The sequence below is a fragment of the Tachysurus vachellii genome, chromosome 4 (genome assembly GCF_030014155.1).
Source record: "Tachysurus vachellii isolate PV-2020 chromosome 4, HZAU_Pvac_v1, whole genome shotgun sequence".
Lineage (NCBI taxonomy): Eukaryota > Metazoa > Chordata > Actinopteri > Siluriformes > Bagridae > Tachysurus > Tachysurus vachellii.
Window position 1 is genome coordinate 24,157,394 of NC_083463.1, and position 21,361 is coordinate 24,178,754.

At 38.2% G+C, this 21,361-nt stretch overlaps 1 protein-coding gene across 13 annotated transcripts in view; it reads left to right on the top strand.

Moving 5' to 3' along the window:
- Window positions 1-17,681, top strand: part of chd6 (chromodomain helicase DNA binding protein 6) — an 83,272-nt gene extending 65,591 nt beyond the window's left edge. For 12 of the 13 annotated variants that reach the window (XM_060868440.1, XM_060868432.1, XM_060868443.1 and 9 more), the window contains 14 exons: window positions 41-144; window positions 243-372; window positions 525-597; window positions 692-740; window positions 1,540-1,786; window positions 2,332-2,540; window positions 2,631-4,520; window positions 6,769-6,914; window positions 7,025-7,240; window positions 7,354-7,830; window positions 7,913-8,098; window positions 10,727-10,870; window positions 10,964-11,068; window positions 14,591-17,681. In XM_060868440.1, coding sequence (XP_060724423.1) covers window positions 41-144; window positions 243-372; window positions 525-597; window positions 692-740; window positions 1,540-1,786; window positions 2,332-2,540; window positions 2,631-4,520; window positions 6,769-6,914; window positions 7,025-7,240; window positions 7,354-7,830; window positions 7,913-8,098; window positions 10,727-10,870; window positions 10,964-11,068; window positions 14,591-15,646 — 5,032 coding nt within the window. In that variant the 3' untranslated portion in view covers window positions 15,647-17,681. The remainder of the gene's footprint in view (window positions 1-40; window positions 145-242; window positions 373-524; window positions 598-691; window positions 741-1,539; window positions 1,787-2,331; window positions 2,541-2,630; window positions 4,521-6,768; window positions 6,915-7,024; window positions 7,241-7,353; window positions 7,831-7,912; window positions 8,099-10,726; window positions 10,871-10,963; window positions 11,069-14,590) is intronic. The other variant, XM_060868442.1, reaches the window with a different exon arrangement.
- Window positions 17,682-21,361: the final 3,680 nt, after the last annotated feature.

Consider the following 21,361-nt stretch of genomic DNA (forward strand, 5'->3'; position numbering starts at 1 on the left):
TATTTTTCTTATTAAATCATGAGCTATGTTTGTTTGGTAGCAAACTAGAGTTTGCCCTGCCAGAAGTTGACTACATGGAAATCCCTACTGGTTGGTGGGATGCTGAGGCAGATAAGTCTCTGCTGATTGGAGTATACAAACACGGTAAGTTAGAAAAAGTTAGAAAGAGGACAGGGATCAACTAGTATTTTTTATATTAACTATTTTTATACTGTCTTTAACTGTTGTATGTCATTGTGAAGGGTATGAGCGGTACAATGCCATGCGCGCAGATCCTCAGCTATGTTTCTTAGAGCGGGTTGGCATGCCAGATGTCATTGCACTTACAGCAGAGCAGGGTGGTACTGAGGTTGCACCAGATGTACCTGACAGGTAAATTAGGTTAATCATTTACAATTCAGTTGAGATTAAGCTTAATAAATTACAAATAAATGTATATGTACATTTTTTATTTTGCTTGAATTACTTCATGCTTTGTCATTTGTTGTAACTGCTATAATACACTTTATTTGATTGTTTGGCAGTGTAAACAAGACTGATATAAAAGAAGAAGTAAGTGGTAATCCAGAGGGAATAGAGGACACAGAAGAGAAAAAGGTAATGATTAAATGTCAGGTGAGCTATATTTTTGGAAAATTGTAGGTGAAATGGACAAAAAATTTGATAGCATCCAATATTCTTTACTTTCAAGCAGGCAAACCCTTTCTCAGAGGACATGAAACATGACAGTTCTCTTAGAGGTAGGTTTTTTGAGAACTATTTGAAAGATTTTTGCTTGGAATATTAAAATGTTAAATACACGTACATATCTAATTTGTCTTGGGGGGGTTGCATAGACTAGTCAACTAATTCATTCAATAGTTGCCACTGGGGGCACTGCGGACAGCAAGGCAGATGGTAAGAAAATGCAGACAGTTAAGAAAGAAATGCAGACAGTAAAGAAACCAGGTTAATTGTATGTACTTTGTTACTGTTAAAACATTTCACATTATGCACAACCTTCCTTGGAAAAGATATTTTTAAAAACGTTTTTTTGCATGCTTTATTACTCTCTTTGAAAGTGTAGAGGTGTGTCTTTTAATGCTGCATTCACCCGCTACTCTTTGTTTATTTTGTTATTCTTTAAATCTAAATAAAGTTTAAATAAAATCCTTGCATTCTAGCAGAGTGGCTATGCACTATACAAAAGAGTGCATTTAATGGAGTAAGTTGCAGGTCACCTCACAGTTGTTGCAGTTTGTTGCATGGATTTATTTAATTTCTATGTTTTATATTGTAGCCTTAAAGAAGTTAGTAATTTGTATCCTGTTTATGACTTTTGACTGAAGTGGGGTTTGACTCCTTATTTGCTAAACTATTTAAAGGGCTGCAAAATAGCTATGCAATGTTCTGAATCATTTTTGGTACTTTTTTATTTACTGGTTGACTAATCCAAATTATGTCACGCAACCCCTAGTGTGAGATTATTATGATATATTTATATGTCAGTAATATATATGTATGTGCTATTGTCACAGAAGCAATGTATTTTTGCCGTAGTGACTCGTCCAGTTGGATTAGTTGAGGAGGTAGTTGAGCAAGGTCAGGCACTATGGCCAACACCATCTGCACTTACAGCAAGATTAAGACGACTTATCACAGCCTATCAGCGTTACACACGTCGTGAACCATTTCGACATGAAATTCTCACGCATGAGGGCATCGGGCCTGTTGCCTGGCAAGTGGGTGAGGAGCTACGAAGCTGTATGACTAATTCAGATCCACTTTTCCTTGAGTGGCAAAGAAGGTGAGCAATGTCAGAGTTTTTGAGACACAAACAGTTTATATATACATGTCCGATAATGCAGTATTCAATATATAAATGCAGATGTTAATTTGAACTGACTGAAAGTACTCTGAAGCACTATGTGCCATTGTAATAAACAGATCACTTTGAGCAAAAACAAAATTTTGTAGTCTTAATTAACCTAGATCATGTGTACATAATTAAACACACGATCCACATTTGTCAGTTCTCACAGCTGAGACTATAATGGTCAAACAGTATGTTCGATGGAGAGCAAGAAAATGGCCACCATGTGGCACATTCTCTTTTTCACCAATTTTAAAACCATGAAAATCAACCAAAATAGATACCAATTTCATATTGTTTTAATTATTGTCCTTGTGGTAATCCACTTGGTATTACAAATAGAATTCAAGCAAAACAGCACTTTTCAAATAAAGTCATTACATACACTACACATGCTTTCTTATTCTCTGGTTTTCTGAGTCCCTTTATTTCAACTGAATGGATTTGGCTTACAATTTTATGGTGTGTTCGTATTATAGGTGGACACGCCGTGAACAGGCTGATTTCTATCGTACTGTGTCCTCATTTGGGGTGGTGTATGACCCAGAGAAGAAGGTTTTTGACTGGCGACAGTTCCGTGTCTTTGCTCGTTTGGAGAGGAAAACAGATGAAAGTTTGGAGAGATATTTTTGGAGCTTTGTTTCTATGTGCCGCACTGCTTGTAGACTGCCTCCAAGGAAAGATGAAGGTAGAGTTGGATGGATAAATGGGTGACATGCTGAATGGATTGTTTTTTCTTTACTTAAATTATATTTATGACATTTTTTTTCCACTCTAGGTCTTGTTGACCCCAGTCTATGTATAGAACCAATTACTGAAGAACGGGCTGCTCGCACATTGTACCGTATTGAGCTAATGCGAAAGGTTCGTGAGCAGGTGTTGCATCACCCCCTCCTAGAGGAGCGACTGAAGCTGTGTCGTCCAAGTCTTTACTTGCCTGTTTGGTGGGAATGTGGCAAACATGATCGTGATCTTCTTGTTGGTGTAGCCAAGCATGGCCTTAGCCGAACTGACTTTTACATATTGAATGATTCTCATTTGTCTTTCCTGGAGACCTACCGTAACTATGTTCAGAAAGAAAAGCATGGAGTGTCAAGCTTGCCTCATCAACACTGCTATCTGGGCCAGTGTCATTCTCCACAGCCCACAGAGTATCATCATAGCCTCTTGCACTCCACACAAATACAACAACACATGCATGCACATGTTCACCACCAAACCTCAGAAGTAACATCAGTAGCAACAGCAGAATCAGAAAGCACTATGACTATGCCTGCAAACTCTAGGGAAAGCTTCTTGGACTGCCCCACAATTAATGACTCTTTGGACCTCGGGTCTTTACAACATGAAAGTTTGGCCTCTGGCTCCCTACACAGCAAAACTAGCAAAGAGCCCTTCAGTGGATTTCCATTTAATTCAGTTTCAGCTGGTCAGAGTATGCTAAATTCATATGATGTGCAAGGAGATATTACTGGGACACAAGGAGACATGACTGACTCTATAGATGGGAAACTTAGAAATGATGTTCTTGTGGGAGAACAGGGTTCCTCAGAGGAGACTGGTTTAATGGCCCCTTCAGTCGAATTAAATGAATTTCAGACCCCATGGGGAAGCTCAGATCATGCTGAATCCTCAGATATTTTCAATGAAGGTGACCCTATCTTGGGGGAAACTTCACTGGAAACAGAATTCCTGGACCCTGCTCAGTCTGAAGATGGACAGGAAAGGGAGGATCCACTTACAGGATGTTTAAGCATACCCAGTTCTGATTCACAGAGTGACCAAGTAGAACCATTAGCACCAAGCTTCATGTTGTTCAAGGAACTAAATTCTGGAGAGCCTTCCATGGAACAACCAGATTTATCTGCCAGTCCACCTGAATATGTTGCTCCACAACCTCTTGCACTTTCAGATGTAGGTATTGATCAATCAGAGTCCATTAGCGAGGACCTAGAAAGTAAGTTGTGTGATTCTGACATAACAAATTGTAATCCTAGTCCAGAAGACAGAGGAGAAAATGTGGAATATCAGTTTCAGAAAGAGGAAATCTTGCAAGGTAGCCATAGTAATTTGGAAACTGATAAGAAGGTAAAGGACATTGAAAGTAAAGCAAATAATGTGTCTATAGAAACGCTGATGGAAAATCATTTGGAGCCTTTAAAGGTAGAGTGCACCATACCAAGTGAGGAACAGCTGAAGGATCGTTGTCAAGTGTACTTGGAAGAATCTTGTGAAAAGCTCCTACTGGAGCCAGATAAAGTGCCCTTAACAGAACCTTATGATATACCTTGCAAAGGGACTCTAGAGGAACTACTTGAAGGATCTCCCCATGTCCTGAATGAAAAATTGTTGGTAAAAGAAGCTTCTGGAAAACCCCTTGAAAATTCTTTGGAACTAGTAGAGAATAATCCAACCAACCCCAGACTCTCCCCCCACAATTTGCCTTCTTCGTTTCCTTTGTTATCCACCTTTCCCACCCCAGAACCTGATCAGTCTGTGTTCTCAGACCCTGATGCTGACCATGACATAAAACAGGAGTTACTCTTGGGTTCAGCAGAGTCAGAGGTCAAACCCAAACCTGACAGCACCACACTGATCCCACACCTGGAACAAGCTGCTGAGGTGGAAGTGAAAGATGAGATAAAGGAAGAGGACACAAAGGCAACAGGTACAGCAAATTTCCCAGTCTCTATTTTAAGTTCTATTGGGTATCTTGACACCAATCAAACATCAAACTTTGTGGTGAAATTATGTATAAAAAGTACATCACACGCACTTGGTCACCATCCAAAATTAACCAAAATTTTTTGTTTGCTATGCACTTTCATTTAAACGGAAATATTGGAACAAGTGCCTTCTTCAGTAGGTGTTTCTTCTTGCCCAGTTTTGCACTAGGGCTACCCTAAAATGCAATAGCATCAAAGAACACAACAGCAAAAACAAAAGCACAACAACAGTAGGATTTTATTAAACATCACTTGCTCATATATAATTCGACACAGGTTATGATAATAACAGTGAAAATGTTTTATTCAGTCTGCACCTAGTGGAATGTTTTCTAGTGCACAATTTTAAATTTAGAAATTTTTAGATTTGTAACGTTACAGCTACAAAGAGGGATGTCAAATAACGATGAAATGATGATTAGAAACACATTTCCATGACATTAACATTTTACTGTCCTTGCTCTGCTGAGAATAGAGAGCCTCCCAGATAATATTGGTTAGATGTAAACTTTGGTTTACCAACATAATGGTAAAGAATTGGGAAATTGACAGAGAAATTACTTAGTGAATCTGGCTCACAATAGAGAATATATTGTTATCTGGACACAAGTGATTAGTCAGTCTGATTTTAGAACCAAAACTATTCATAGTATAATATATATTCAAACATTTTGGAGTGCCCTCATCCATCTGCACAGTAATGTCTGTTAGTGAACCTTTGATAGTAGGGTCATTCTATATCAGGGTTTCCGCGGGGTCATAAAAAGTCATAAATTTAACAATAAGAATTTAAGGCCATAAAAAGACATAAAAACGTCCGGATTTTCCATACAAGGTCATAAAAAACATTTAGCCACGTCTTAAATTGAAATGCTCATCCATTAATTTGCTCTTCAATCAAAATGCGCTCACGGCGGCAATGGCATTCATTTGTTTCGCCTGTTGTAGTTCTGTTTGAGGAATCTGGGTGGTATCACACTGGTATCACAGCGTTCCAGAACTACAAGGTCCATGCGGCAGCATACAGACTTGTCAGAAGGACTTTCACAGAAACCCGCGCGAACTCCGAACATACTGTATCATACTGAGTCACTGCTTAGTTTAATTGAAATCATCCTGGCTATCACAATGGGAAAATGTACCTTTAACGATCTGTGGCTCGAAGACGGTGCGTTTTGTAGCTGGCTCAAGCCCGTCGCTAACAATCGGTATCAAGCCTATTGCACTTTGTGTAAGAAGACGTTGGAGCTGTCTAGTTTAGGCATAAAAGCCTTGAAGTCGCATGCAAACTCGGAAAAGCATATCGTTGCTGTAAAAGGCCTGCAGCGGGTGCAGGCGATCCGTCAGTTTTGTTCGGCTCTGTCACTAACGTTACCCGGTCAAGTACAGCGCAGGATTCCGTTTCTGTTGCATCCAGTGCCACACACAGTGGTTTCGGATCAACCTCCACACTGAAAGCGGAGGTCCTGTGGGTGTTGAATACTATAATAATATAATTACTCTTAAAATAAAAAATCTTGTTACTTTCAATGAAAGTCAGTAATAAAGACTTTTGAAAGGAATTTTAATGAGTGAAATTATTTATCGTAATTCGTGTAGGTCATAAATTCAAATCATAATGGTCATAAAAAAGGTCTTAAAAAGTCTTAAATTTGACTGATTAAACCCTGCAGAAACCCTGTATATCAACTCAACCAGTTGTGGTTGCATCGTGATCTCAGAATTTTCTAAAGCTTTAAGCTTTTAGATCTCAGCATTAAGGTGGTACAAAGGACTGACAAATCTCAAATATTGTCTTGATCTGACCATTGCTTTTTGAAGTGCTATGCATAGAAAATATTGTTAATTTTTTATTAAAACTTTTTAATCTTAAACTTTATTTTATATCTACTTAAAGACAAAATATCTAACTTATTTGTAACTTATTTGTCATTAACTTTAGCTTGTAATAGTATTTCATAACAATATTTAATCAAATTCACATTTTGTCACATAAAAACCATACACAGTATGACATTTAAATTGCTTTTCAACATTCTGTGACATTCTGTGTAAAAGTAGAATACAAGAAAAAGGGACAAGCAAAGGGAATATTTGTGCAAAAATCTGAGTAAGAGTGATTTTATGTGTTGTATGATACCCATTATACTGGTGTTGTGTTTTTTATCTATGAACCTTATTTGTCTTCAGCTTTATTGGGAGATAGTTATGTTGAAGCACCACAGTTTAATCCATCCATATGTGAGGTGGCAGGCAGTCTTCGTGATCCAAAGGAACCAACCATTGCTCGGCTGTTACAAGAGAAAGCCCATTACTCATTTTCTGAGTGGCCCAAGGTTTGTGCAGTCATTCAATTGATAGTTTCATAACTATTTCTAATATATTTTCATTTAATCAGTGTTATTATTTAAAATCTTAACACTTTATTAAATTTCTGCTCTTTCAGGACAGAGTTATCATCAACCGCATTGACAATATTTGCCAAGCTATTTTAAAGGGGAAGTGGCCTGCCCCCAGTCAGCAGTACGAATCTCCCACATCAGGCATCAGCACCTCCATGTCCAACAGTGCCCAGCAAAGGGCCGTTTTTTTACCATCAAGAATATCACTACCTCAAGACCACAATTTGAACATTCCACACTCAATTTCCCATATACACAAGGTAACTGGTTACAGCTTTGTAAATGTGAAATAAAAAACACAACAATGACAGAGCATGCTATTTTATAAAATTACAACATTTATGTCCCTTTCTTTCTTTCCCATTGTTTCCAGGATCGGTTAATAACACCTGCATTTCTTTCTGAACTCAAGCGTTCTAAGTGTGGGTTTGAATTTAACTCAGAGGTTCCTGTCAAACCAATCAATCTTGTAGAAAAAATTCAACTTGGCATTCCCCACCATGGGGGTACCCTCCTACTAAATGGTTGGCAAGAAGCTGCCATGGATTTGTCTAAGCCATCAGAAATTGCGTTTGGTAGGGAGGTTGAATCTATGAGACACGTAACTCACACAGTCCAATCAGCACCTCACAAGATGCCTAATTTGGGCTCCATGGAGGGCTTAATAGGATTGGACATGGCAGGTATTCTGCAAGCAGGACTTGTACACCCTGTTACAGGGCAAATTGTTAATGGTAGTCTTCGTCATGATGATTCAATAATGAGGCGGAGAAGAGGTCGAAGGAGAAATGTGGAAACACTTGACCTTGAATTGATGAAGGAACGGGACATAAACTTAACTAAAGCAAAGGTAAGGGAGATTAAAAAGATTGTTTGTTTGATATATGAGGGTCAGTCATTTTTGAGAAGGTAAAAGGAGTTGTTTTTTTTAGGGGCAGCCAGAGACTATCAACAACCCCATTGTGTCCTCCACCTCCTCTCAGCCTGACTGCCCCACCCATTCCCCTTCCTCAGAGTCATTAACCATGAGTGCTGACAGAGAGGCAGCCAGTAAAGGCTTAATGGAATGGCTCAGACAGAACCCAAGCTACAGAATGGAGCTTCCTGCTTTTTCAACGGTCAGTCACACAACTTTAGTGGGGTCTGAAATTGAAGGAATGGTGTAAGATTCTTAATGGAATATTTTACCCAAACATGCTTTTACAACATGTGTTTAACAGTGAATGAAAGATTAATATGAGTGTTTGTGTTACAATGACATTCACAGGTATCTGGTGAGTGCCACCTAATTGTTTTGTCTCTGTATTATATCTATTTTAATGCGATGGTTGAGATTGCAACAGGCCCCAGCAACAAATACTCTCCTCCTGGTGGTTCCCATCAGTTTACAAGCTAACTGGCAAAATCTAGTGGGACCTGAACAGGAGACCTGTATCACTGTGATAATTTGTGCTCAAATTATCTCAACTGGCTTCACCAAAAATAGAGGAATTTTCCCAGATCATGAGGTTCTCAAGTCAAGTCAAGTCAAGTCAAGAAGCTTTTATTGTCATTTCAACCATATATAGCTGTTGCAGTACGTAGTGAAATGAGACAACGTTTCTCCAGGATCAAGGTGCTACATAGAAACAAAGACAGGGCTAAAGACTTGTAAGTAGTCCTAGCCACATAAAGTGCAACTGTGCAACCTGGTGCAAACAGTGCAGGACAAGACAAACAAGACAGACAAGACAGTGCAGGACAAAAGACAGTGCAGGACTAAAGACAGTGCAGGACCAGACAGTGCAGGACAATGACAGTGCAGACACAAGTTACAAGACAATACAAAAAGTACAAAAAATGCAGTACACAAAAGACAATAAATAGTAAACAGTCACAGAAACAGTCACAGAAACAGCGCCGACCGACCAGTGTTAATACTGTATGTGTTAATATAGTATGTGCGAAATGGCTGAGATATTGTACAGTATGTGCAAAAACGGCTGAAATGTTGGGACAACGGCTGAAATGTTGTTCTCACCCTATCATGGAGAGCAAGCCCAGCAACTCAAAAATGCAGTTGGATCAATTGTGCACCCTCAATTGTACCACCTGTACTGGTGACCTTTTTCTTTCATTTACTACCCACATCTCTTGACCTTGGGTGAGGATAGATTGACTGGTAAACAGAGAGCTTTGCAAATAACTGGGATGCTTGATTCTAGCCAAACTAGATTGATATCTTGTCTAGCTTGATATCTTGTTCATGAAAACTACAAAAGCCATGTAGGTGATTGATTGGTAAAGAACTACCATGCCAACTGCTTTTACCAACACCTTTCTAGTGCTTCTGTAGTTTTGAAGGCCTCCTTCTTTTACTCGATGGCAGCCCTTACCTATGGTGTTCACAAGCCTGTCCTAGGGTTGCTGCCTTAAGTGCCTTCTTCAAGAAGGCTGAATACACCAAATATGCTATTTGGTGCATATGCACAAACAGTCAGTTTAATTTCATGAGACTTGAAATCTCATGGAGATCCCCTTGTCCACAGGAAAAACTCTAAAGCCTTACTCTTTTCTGCACCTTTCCAAGAATCATTCTTTATTTAAATACTACAAGATCTGTTCACCAAGGGAGGCTGTACTGGGTGCATTACGATCTCATGAAATGAGAAACACATGATGAAAAAGGAGAGGTTCATTATGGTTCTCATTAGTGCATTCATTGATGTCATCCTCAAAAAAGTCTGGCTGGAACTGAGGTTCTGAGTAAGGAAAAATGTGAATATGGTAAACAATGAAATGTATTTTGTGTTTAACAGAAAAGGTGTTCTGTAATAAAAGTAGGCGATGTGGATTGTCCTTTAATATATAGACATGCATACTGTAACAATTTAATAGTTTTATTCAGTGAAAATCCTCCTAAATTTAAAATTAAACCTCCCAAAATAATTGGTAAGCTCAGTTCTCTTGTTTTTGGTGCCAAAAGACATTTAGGTTTGAGATCAAAAGATGAATATGAGACAGTAGATCACATGCTCAGGTTTATTTCCTGATATTCATATCTAGATGTGTTGAACAAATTAGAACATGAGTAAGAAGTGAATCTGGAGCACTTGTTAAAAAGGATCAACTGGGCATGAAGACCAGAGAGCTGTCTGATATGGCTGAGAGCTGATATGGAGAAAAGCATGCCATATTGGGAAATGAGGTAAACTTGATTGCAGCCACTGTACAATCATTGGGCATAGCAATACAATCATTTGGAATGTCCTGAAAAAGAAATAAACCACTGGTGTACTAAGAACCAGATATCAGATCTGTCAGCCAAGGAAAACAATAGCAGTTGATGACAGAAACACTATGCAAGCTGTGAAGGAAAAAAAATTAGACTTGCATGGCTGCTTCTGGAACATGCCCACTAATCTTTATTGATGATTAAACTTATGATGGTAGCAGCAGAATTAATTTCTAAGTCCATATTGTCTGTCAAAAAAAAGAAAAATGCATCCAGTCTAATAAGGGAAAGGTTTTAGATTGACCATGTCAATCACCCAACCAGTTGAGACCTTTTGAATTCCAACAAAAATATTTTCATTGTATAGCAAAAACAAAATGAATTAGTTATGTAACGTGACCCATACTTACCTAGTACAGTTAAACATTTTTTAATTATTACTTTAAAAATAAGCAACTTGAGAAGTTGTTTGCCCAAAAAAACCCATATAAGTTTAAATTGTTCTTGTTCTAATTCAATCATCATCTGTTAGTCTCAGACTGCAAGCATGTTGCACAGTTTTGCTGATCGTCCAAAGCAGAGGAGGCATCGCTGTAAAGACCCTACCAAGTTGGATGTGAAATCCCTGACTGGTGATGAGAGAGTTCCAGTAGTACACAGGAACACAGGTCGCAGGGTAAGAACTGTACATAAGTGCCCTTTTATGTTTTTTCTGTTCCTATGTTATATGAACAATGTGAGACTGATCATACTGATTCTTGCTTCTTAGCTGGGTGGTGCAATGGCCCCTGCCATTAAGGAGCTCTCACAGTGGCTAGATGCAAACATAGAATACTTTGTGGCTCCTGACTGGGCAGATGTGGTGAAGCATTCAGTGAGTCTTGTGAACTGGCTTTCTTTCTTTCTATCTGTCTGTCTCTGTCTGTCTGTCTGTCTCACTTGAAATTCTGTGAACCCTTTAGAAATTTCTTAGATTTCTGCAGAAGTATTAACATCATCTGATTTTCTAAAAGTAAACAAAGTGAACATAATCAAACAAATGAGCCAAAAATATTAGACTTTTTCATTTAATTATTGAGAAAAAATTATTCAGCGTTACATATCTGTAACTTTCAGTATCTGTTGTCACCTCTTGTGCAGCAATAACTGCAAAAAAGTTCCAGGTAACTGGTGATCAGTCCTGCATAACACCTTGGAAGGAATGTATCCTCAGTACAGAACTGCTTCAACACTGAGATTCATGTGGAACCACAAATGTTCAATTGGCTTAATGTCAGGTGAATTTGGAGGCAAAGGCACTAACGGAAATTTACCCAACCTTTGCGGTTCTGGCAGTGTGGCATGGCGCATTATCCTGTTGGTAATGGCCATTACCGGCAGGGAGCACAGTTGCCATGAACGGGTGCACTTTGCCCGCAATGATGTTCAGATACTTAACAGCTGTCAGGGATTGTGCTATTGAAATAATGGGGCCTAAAGTGTCCCAAGAGAACATTGCCCACAGCATAACACCGCTACCGCCAGCCTGTGTTCGCCCAACAGTGCATCCAGGTGCCATAGCCTCTTTTTGTAATCAGCATTTCCATGCACGGCTGTTTACGTGATCCACCGGCAACCTTGATTTGTCAGACCGGCCCACTTTCGTTCAATCATCCACAATCCAATCTCACTGATACTGGGCCAATTTCATGAGTTGTTGGAGATGGTGCGCAGTTACCGTGGGGACTCAGCTGGGTTGTTGGCTATGCAGGCCCATGCACAGAAGGCTGCGATGAACTGTGTGCTGTGACACATTGCCTTGGTCACCACTGTTGTAGCTGCTGGTGATTAGACTCAATGTGGCCCTGCCGTTGCTGTGAATAATGCCTGAAATTCTCTGCTCCCCTCTGGCAACAATGAGCCGTGGACAACAGCTGGACGAAGGTTCGTCACTTGGCCACTTAATCCCTTTTTGACACTGAACACACTACTGACCTAAAGCCAGTTCTTGGGTGGTAAATATACTGCTCTTTAAACTGCACCTGCTGCACCATTAAAAATTAGATACAATTTATTGCAATATGCACATATAAATAGTATATGTTTCCAAATGGGATGTTTGTTTATTTCACATAACACCTATTTTGCTTATACAGCTTTGGCTGCACATACCATGACACACAAACTGTGTGTAAAGAAAAGTACACTGCTCATAAAAATTAAGGGAACTTTTAACCATCACAGTATAACACCAAGTGAGTTAAATCTCTGGGAGATCAATCTAGCCAGTAAGGAAGCATAAGTGATTGTAAATCAGTTTCACCTTCTTTGGTGCAAATGACAGAGACAACAGAGAGGCAACAGCAAGAAAATCCCAAAAAGGGAATAGTTTTGCAGGTGGTATACACAAACAGTTGCTCTCTCCTTATCCTTCCTAAAAGATTTGTCTCTTGTGTTTTGTTAGGATCCTTTTCACTACATGAAGCAGTTTGTACAAACAGTCATGTTGCACAGGTTGTCCACAGCCTTCAGCAGGCTAATGGTGGGAATGTTTCTGAACAAATTGTCAAAAACACTCCATTCGGGTGGCATGAAGACCCAACAGCCCCTAATGGGACCTGTGCTCACAGAACATCACCATGCAGCTCAGCTGGCGTTTGCCATAGAACACCAGAATTGGCAGGTCTGCCATTTGTGCCCCATTCTCTTGACGGATGAGAGTAGGTTCACACTGAGCATGTGTAACAGAAATTTTGACAGTGTCTGCAGATGCCATAATGAAAATTATGCTCCCTGCAACATTATCCAGCATGACTAGTTTCACGATGTGTCAGTGATGGTCTGGGGAGGAATATCCTTGGAGGGTCAAACAGATCTAGTCAATGATACCCTTACTACTGTTAGGTCATAATTTATACAGGTGCAGTGGGCCATGGGTTCCTTCTGGTGCATGGCAGTGGGAGTGAGTGTGCAGGCAGTTCATGGTGACAAGGGCATTGATGCCATTAACTGGCCCTCACATTCCCCAGCTCTGAATCCAGTTGAGAACCTCTGGAACATTGTATCAGAGCAGCCGAAGTCACTAAGTAGCACCACAATTCCAGGAATTCTCTGATGCTGTGAATCTAGGTCTGTGAGAACATCTCCCAGGACACTATTAGCCATCTCATCAGGAGCATGCCCAGACATGTTGGGAGTGCATACAGGCACATTGGGGCTATGCACACTACCAACTTACATCTTGAGTTGCCGTGTTAAAATTTATGCAAGCTGGTTCAGTATGAAATTACTCGATTAGATTTAGATTTTTGGTGTGATTTTGATTGATGACTGAACTGACTTTGGTTTCCAGTGACCATCATCTCATCATTTCTTTTCTCAAGTTTTGATCTCCATCTTACAAAATCTGCAAAAGCTCCATTCTGCCACATCCCAAATCTGTTCTATTTCTGCGACTGGGAAGGCCACTGAAGAACATTAAATTTGTTGTCATGTTTTTTAAAAAATTTGGCATGGCCCTGAAGGGGGTGCGAATGGTCAGCAATACTAAGACAGACCATTCAAGTAATGACTGATTGATATTAATGGTGCCAAGAAAACCATTGCCACATTATTATACACCAATCCAGTTTGGGTTCATAAATTCATTCTCTTGGCAAATTCCATGATGACCATGCCTTCTGTGTGCAGAAATTGAGATTCATAAGACCAGGGTACATATTTCCAGTCTTCAATTGTCCAGTTTTGGTGAGCCGGTAACCACTGCAGCATCAGTTTTCTGTTTTTGGCTGACAGAACTGGGAACCCGATGTGGTCTTCTGCTGTTGTGCCCATCTGCCAAAAAGTTTGACATGTGCATTCTGAGATGCTTTTCGGCTCACCAAAATGTAGAGTAATTGAGTTACCTTAGCCTTTCTGTCAGTATGTCACCTTATTGTTCAGTCTGTAGATTCACCATTGACCCCTCTCATCAACAAGTCATTTGTTTGCAGAACCACTCACAGGATTCTTGATTGTACAATTCTGAGTAAACTGTAGAGATTATGCATGAAAATAACAGGAGAGTCACAGCAATTATAGAAATACCCAAACCATTAAAAAAAGCCTGACTGGCATTAGCAATCATGTTATGTCAAAATCACTGAGATCTCTTTTTTTCTCATTCTAATGGCTGAGCATTACTAGATTCTTATGCCACTTAATTGCATGTGTAACTCTATGCGTTTCTATCTAGCTGTATATACCAAACCAACACAAACCTGGTCACATGACAATTAGAAATTAATTTGCTTACTCATTTGCTCGCCTATAGGTGTTACTATATATGATGAACTAAATATTTACTTTATGACCAGTAACTGTAGAATTGATGATCAATGTTATCTAAGTCATAAAGTTTCTTTTTGTTTTTTTGAAGGGTTTCCTTCCAGAAGGAAAGTTCACCCGGATTCTCAGTGAACCAGTGAATCGGGATCCTAGCACACGTCGTAGAGGCAGAAGACCTCGCAGTGAGATGCCCAAAGCTCCTGAGCTTCCGGCAGGCATTGCACCACTTTTTATGAATGATGGGCTTATTGGCATGGATTTGGTTAACTTATCCAACCTACGCAATGTCCCTGGCATTCCAATAAGTGGGCTCATGGGCTTTCCACCTGGTTTGGCTACAGCCCTACCAGGAGAAGATTCTAAGAATGGCCTGAGTATGCTACCAATGATGCTCCATAGTATGTCAGTGCAACCACCCATGTATGGCACTCATGTTAGTGGAATGATAAACCAGTCACTAAATGCGTCAGCCTCCACAGTAACCACAGCTGCCAGCTCTTCCAGCACGGCAACAGTGACTTCTATATCCTCTGCCACTGTGGCCTTAAGCCCTACCCATGCAGTCAGCTCCAGCACATCAGCTTCTAAAGAGAGATCCAGTCCTGAGCCTAGTACTGATGAGAGAACACTTGGAGAGAATGAGAAAAAAATGTTACCTGCTGTTCCCTGCCCAACTGTTACTAGCAGTTCTGCTAGCATTACAAGCAGTGGGAGCCATTTGACTTTCAACCCCTTTTTGATCCCAGGAATGCCTCATGGATTACTGTATCCCCACATGTTCCTGCCCCATGGTAGTATTATGGCACTTCCATCAGCATCAGATAGCACTGGAATTACTAAGCAAAAGAAAAAGAAAGTTAAAGATGACGCAGTGGTGGAAGAAGACAATGGTTTATTGGAGATACAGGATGGAGAGATGAAAATGAAGAGGGATATAGAAACACTGGCATGTAAGCATAAAGAGGGTGGTCTGGAAGAATCTTTGCAGGCTTCGGACACAAGTAAGGATACAAGTGATGATGCTAGCAACCCTTCATCTGTGGTCAGTGCAGCCAAAGCAATAGAGGAAGTAAAAGGGGAGGTAAAGAAAACTTTCAGCATGGCTGTGCCAAAAGAAGATGTCTTGGATGTAACGCAGGATGTTTAGTAGACTCTGCTCTCCAATGAGCAACACTATCTTTATGTGCTGTGCTGGTAAAAGTTTGTGTAAAGAAATTTGATTATCAACTTCTTAATGTTTATAGATCTGCTGCAGAATAAAAACAGGTGAAATCTTGACATACCCCTTTCCAAGAGTTTGCTGAAATTACCATAAAGTGTCAGCATGTACACACTCACATTTCAGTACCACAAGAATACCCAATACAACATCACATTTTATGTGAAGATGTCACACTTGCATCATGGAAATGGACAATGAGGAAAATGAGTTCACCTTATCTCTTCTGATTGTGTATGGCACTTAGCTCAGTTTTAGAAGTGACAAAGGATTTCATCAAAATTATCCTGCTTTTTTCTGTTTTTCTTTTCTTTTTTCTTACTGGATACAATCCACACACAATTCCTGAGTTCCAGGGAGAGTCAGAAAATGGCTGCAGTGATACCTGACTCTTGTCTTTAATTTATGGTGCTTACAGGGTTACAGAAAAAATAAAAATGTTCCTTTGATTACAAAATGAATTGATTAGCTTGTTCATAGAAACATTTAACATTTTTATTTAAAGCCCACTCCCCATGGGTGGATTATTAGTGGAATTGCTGCTGTTTCTCATATGATGTACAACACTAGTTGCACATTACTATTTGCTTGCTGCTAAATTCTAATAGCAAACATTTATGAATCAGTAGAAAGCTAGCATAAATGCAAAGTGAAAAATTTGTGCAGTTGAACCTTAAGAATAGAGAAGAACAGTGCTTAACATTTATAATTAAAAAGATCAATCCAAAAACTTTAATGGGCATGGAGTTGCAATATATGTCCAGTGTCATTTTTTTGTAAGTAAATTAATTTCTTTCTAACACACCACAGATGGAATATGCTGAGAATAATTTCAAGCAAGGGCAGAGTGATTGTGGATTTGACGTTAAGAGTTCATGTGTCATTTCCTAGTGAATCCGAGCAACTCTTAGTGTAGATATACTGTAGAGCCATTGGTTAAAGATCGTGTTGGAACTTCCACCATTAGTGAAATTAACATTTCTATGTTAACTGATATCATGACTGTGTTTTGCCCTACATATAGAGTAAAATGGCCCAGAGTTGATGAGAAACAGTTTCTGGAGCAGAAGGCTTTGTTTAAATGCTATTGTCTGACCTGATGCACCTAAAAATAGTGTAGAGTAGAATCTGTCAAGATTTTTTTTTAAAACCTGTACATTTATATAGCTGTATATGGCTGTTACTTTTGTTTAAAAGCACACTATTTTTTATCATTATTATGTCATTGGGAGAAACTGTAAATCAGTGTTAGTATTTCTTGTATCTACACATATTGTATACTAGTTGGACACCCAAGATTTTTGTTGACAGATTTTTCTCTCCATATCTCACAGCAGGGTCTTTTTAAGTTCTTTAGGTTGTATTACTTTTCTATGCCTAACATTTCTTGAATTCACTTTCTTAACTTTTGTTTTTAATGTGAAAACATTTTTGCACGTTCCTTATGGTGAATATTTATCTGGAACTGTATTCTGTCATATGTGTTACTTATTTCTTCTGTTTATTGTGTAGACATTTGTTTGTGTGGACACATGTACTGTACATACACATCTGCTTCTGCAGAGGACAGTTTTCATCCATGTAAACCTGAACATTATATTTCTCATTTATATTCGGTCTTGTTTTTGTATTACATTTTTCGTTGCCTTGTCACTTCTTAGAACTCTGTATCATCTTTTTTGCCTCAGCAATCACCAAATATAAATATGCTATTTAATATTTCATTAGGCATTTCTTTCATTTACCAGTTTATTGAAAATGCTTATTTAGCATTTGAAATTGACTTAATTCTTAATTAGCATTTCACTCATAGTATTTGTTATATTTTCATGTTTTATTGTACATGTTAAGATGTCTGTGTTTTGGAATGGGAAGCGCTCTTACTACCCTAACAACAGCTCATGTAGGTGTTGATTTGTATATTAAAGGTTATACTATAGCCACAGAAAATACTAATACCTGATTGGCTGGAAGCTGTGCATGTTTTCCTTATATAGGGCCATTTATAAAGTAGATCTGCTAAAATACTAAATTACATTTCTACTTTAACACTAAAAAATGTCTAGTACTCAGAATCAGTCTTTATCCTTACTTAAGAATCAGTCTTTATCCTGATACACAAACTTTAAAAATTGATTCAAAATTATAATAATAATAAAAAAAAAATCAGTCATAATGTTAAAACCACCTGCCTGATATTGTGCTTGAAGTACAGTTATGCCCTATTAATGCAAGGACTTCACAAGATCTCTGAAGGTATGCTGTAGTATCTGTCAACAAGATGTTAGCAGCAGACCCTGTAAGTTGTGATATAGGGCCAACATGGATCAGGCATATTAGTCTAGCACATCACATGGATGCTTGATCAAATTGAGATTAAAGGGAATTTGGAGGCCAGGTCAACATCTTCATATCTTTGTCATGTTTCTCAAACCATTCCTGAAGAGTGTTGCAGGGTTTATTAACCTGCTGAAATAAGTAAATGCCATAAAAGAGGAATACCGTTGCCAATAAGTCCATTTGGTCAGAAGCAATGTTTGGGCAGTAGTATGTGTCAAAGAAATGTCTACATGAATAGATGTTTTCTATAGTGCTCATCACCCAGGCCTCCCTTTTTCATTGCTCCATGGTCCAGTTCTGTTGCTCATGTAAGAATTCTAGGCGCTTTTGCCGGTAGGAGCTCTGACTAGTCTGTGGCTATGCAGAATCATATGCAGGATACTGTGATTCACTGTGAAAACTTTGTCAGTGTCAGCTTTAACTTTCTCATTAGTTTGTACTAATAGTACCTTTTCTGTAAGATCAGTTTAAATGGGCAGTCTTCGCTCTCCAGGCACATCAGTGAGACTTGAACAGCCATGACTCTGCAACCAGTTCATCAGTCATTCTTCTTTAAAACACCTTTGGTAGGTACTAACCACTACACACCAGGAACACCTCACATAACCTGCCATTTTTGAAGATGCTCTGGCCCAGTTGTATAGCCATCATATTTTGTCCCTTGTCAAAGTCACTTAAATCATTGTCTATTTTTTCTGTTTCAAATACAGCAAATTTAAACCTAATTTAAACCACTGTCCCCTCACTTGACAGTGGTTTTAATGTTATGGCTGATCGAATTAGTTTCACTATTTTACTTTTACTAAATCTCAAAGAATTGGATCAGCAAGGCCAATTTGTTTGGTTTTGACATCAAAAGGGGAATATGAGATAGATCAACTTTCATTTCCTGATATTTCCAACTAAATTTGTTAAGCAACTTAAATATTTTTTTGCACCAAAGATGCCTTAGTGATTATTTTGGCTTAATATCAGGATATGAAAGCTGAAAAATGTTTCTTCTCATATTAATCTTTATCTGTATAAATAATTTATATGTAGAAAGGAATTTGCCTGCTATTCCAATACTTTTGAAGAGGACCATATGTTGCTGTGTGGCACTGATCAAAGAAACTTAAAAGTGCAGTATTCCAGAAACCTCAGTACACTTAATCATTTCTTGCTAATACAGCAATAAACTAATAATAATTTGATGATAAATTATATAATAATAATTTTTATATAAACAGTTTTAAAAGCCAACCACACTATGGAAACAAACTGTATGGGCTGAGAGAATTCCTATATGATGAACATTACTGATGGAGAAGTGCTAAAATGCTAATGCCATTGGGTCTTTGACTTATTAAGCTTTCTCAACAACATACAAATTCATTTCCCCCACAAGTTTGCTGTAACCAATGATTTGCTCCCTTGAAACTGTTTTGTGAAGCACAACAGACCATCGTGTATTTTTTTTAAGCTTTGCTTTATAATTTCATTTAATTATACCTTTTCTAAGACTCTTCAGAAAAGCAGAGTATATACACAGAAGGTGTTTTGAATATATGTAGTTATGTGTATTAATTTTCTAAAATGAACCATTTGTTTGAAAACAGATTTGGATGCTGTCAACATGCTTCTATACAATTAAATCAGAAAAAAATATGCAATATATGGGTCCAGACCTAAGGTCTACTTGTTTGTTATGGTAATACTGATGTGTTTTCATTATCCTTTCTTTATTGATATTTATTAAATTGGCAGATTTTATTTTTTAATAATTGTTTGTTCTGTTGTAATCCATAGTCTTGCCCGTTATTGTGTTTTCCCAACAGAAGAGACAGGGAATTTTCCTCTCTCCAAATGTGTTAACCTTTCATATACGAGTAGAAATGTTCTAGCAACTGATAAATCAATGTTAGACACAAACCTGTATTCAGGTATTCAGATGGGACTGTTGTAGGGCAGTGGTTATATGTCTGGGTAAGCTTATAATAATTGTTGTTTTTTTTTCCTCAACAGACAAAAAAAAATTACAGATAAGTCTTGCCCTACATTCAAGTGCCCCTCAGCTGTGCCAAGTTTTTTTTTTCCTCATACATGCATACATACCATACATACACACACGTACAAACACACACACAGTATATATGCACACTGAAACTCAAGAGTTGTGCTTAGTACAATCCTACCAATGCTTGTCATGTCAACAAACACCCATTATACCATAAATATACAAGTGGGTTCTTTGTTTTCTAAATCTGAGCCCTGTGGTCATAATGAATACATTGACACTCAACAGTTACAATTTCTGAGATTGGATTTGTTGTTTTATTTTGGAGAACAGGCTATATGCATGCTCAGAAGTTCTGATTACAAGTAAAACAGAACACAGCTCATTTGGTAATAGCCATTGTTCACCAAGTATAAATTCTGCAAGTTTTCTCAAGTACACTGTACATTGCAGAAAAAGGCTACAAAAAAGTAAAAGGTCATCTTGGTCTAAAAATCCACAGTAACAAGTTGATGTTTTTTCTTTTCTTATTTTTATTTTCAAATAGCTCCTGTATTCCCTTGTGGACCAATCACAATTAAAACCATGGTATGTGATCTTTTCTTGTGCAATAAAAATGACTTACAAGAGATTGCATTAATGGTGGTTTATTGCAGGAGTTTAAGTATACAACAATAAATGGCATCCACTGAAATGTCATCTTGAAAATCACTTCGTTGTTTCTTGTGTATTTTGCTTTAGGGTACAACCGTTCAGCTATACAGCTATTGAGTCCAGCACAACCAGTCTAGACTTCTTATAGGTGGGTAATTTGCTTAAATGACCAGTATGTACTCTATTTGTTTATTCAATACACAATAAATCATTTTGGACATTTTAAATTAATGTCTAATAATACTTTAAGATGCACTGTAGGTTTATCTCTGCCATTAGATAAAAAAGAATGTTATGTTTGCCATTAGATATATAATAATTTTAAGCAAGTCTCCCTCATTTATATCTTATCAATATTTTATCTTCTCATTCATGTGTTTATTTTTATCCATTCATTCTGTCATCAGTAAGTTTTTACTATTCTTTCAGATGGAGTCAATGGCATTCGATTTTACAATCCTGGAATTTGTTAAAGCAATGGGTATTTGTGTAATTTGTCATCTAGTGTTACAAACCGATATAAAGATATTAAATGAAGGCACACCTTTTCTTTTCTTTTTTTTAAGGTTCCCAGAAAGTTCTCACAGGCTGACTTGGTGAAGGGCAACAACAAAACACTCACAAGTGCAATAGGTTTTTACTTTCACATATGT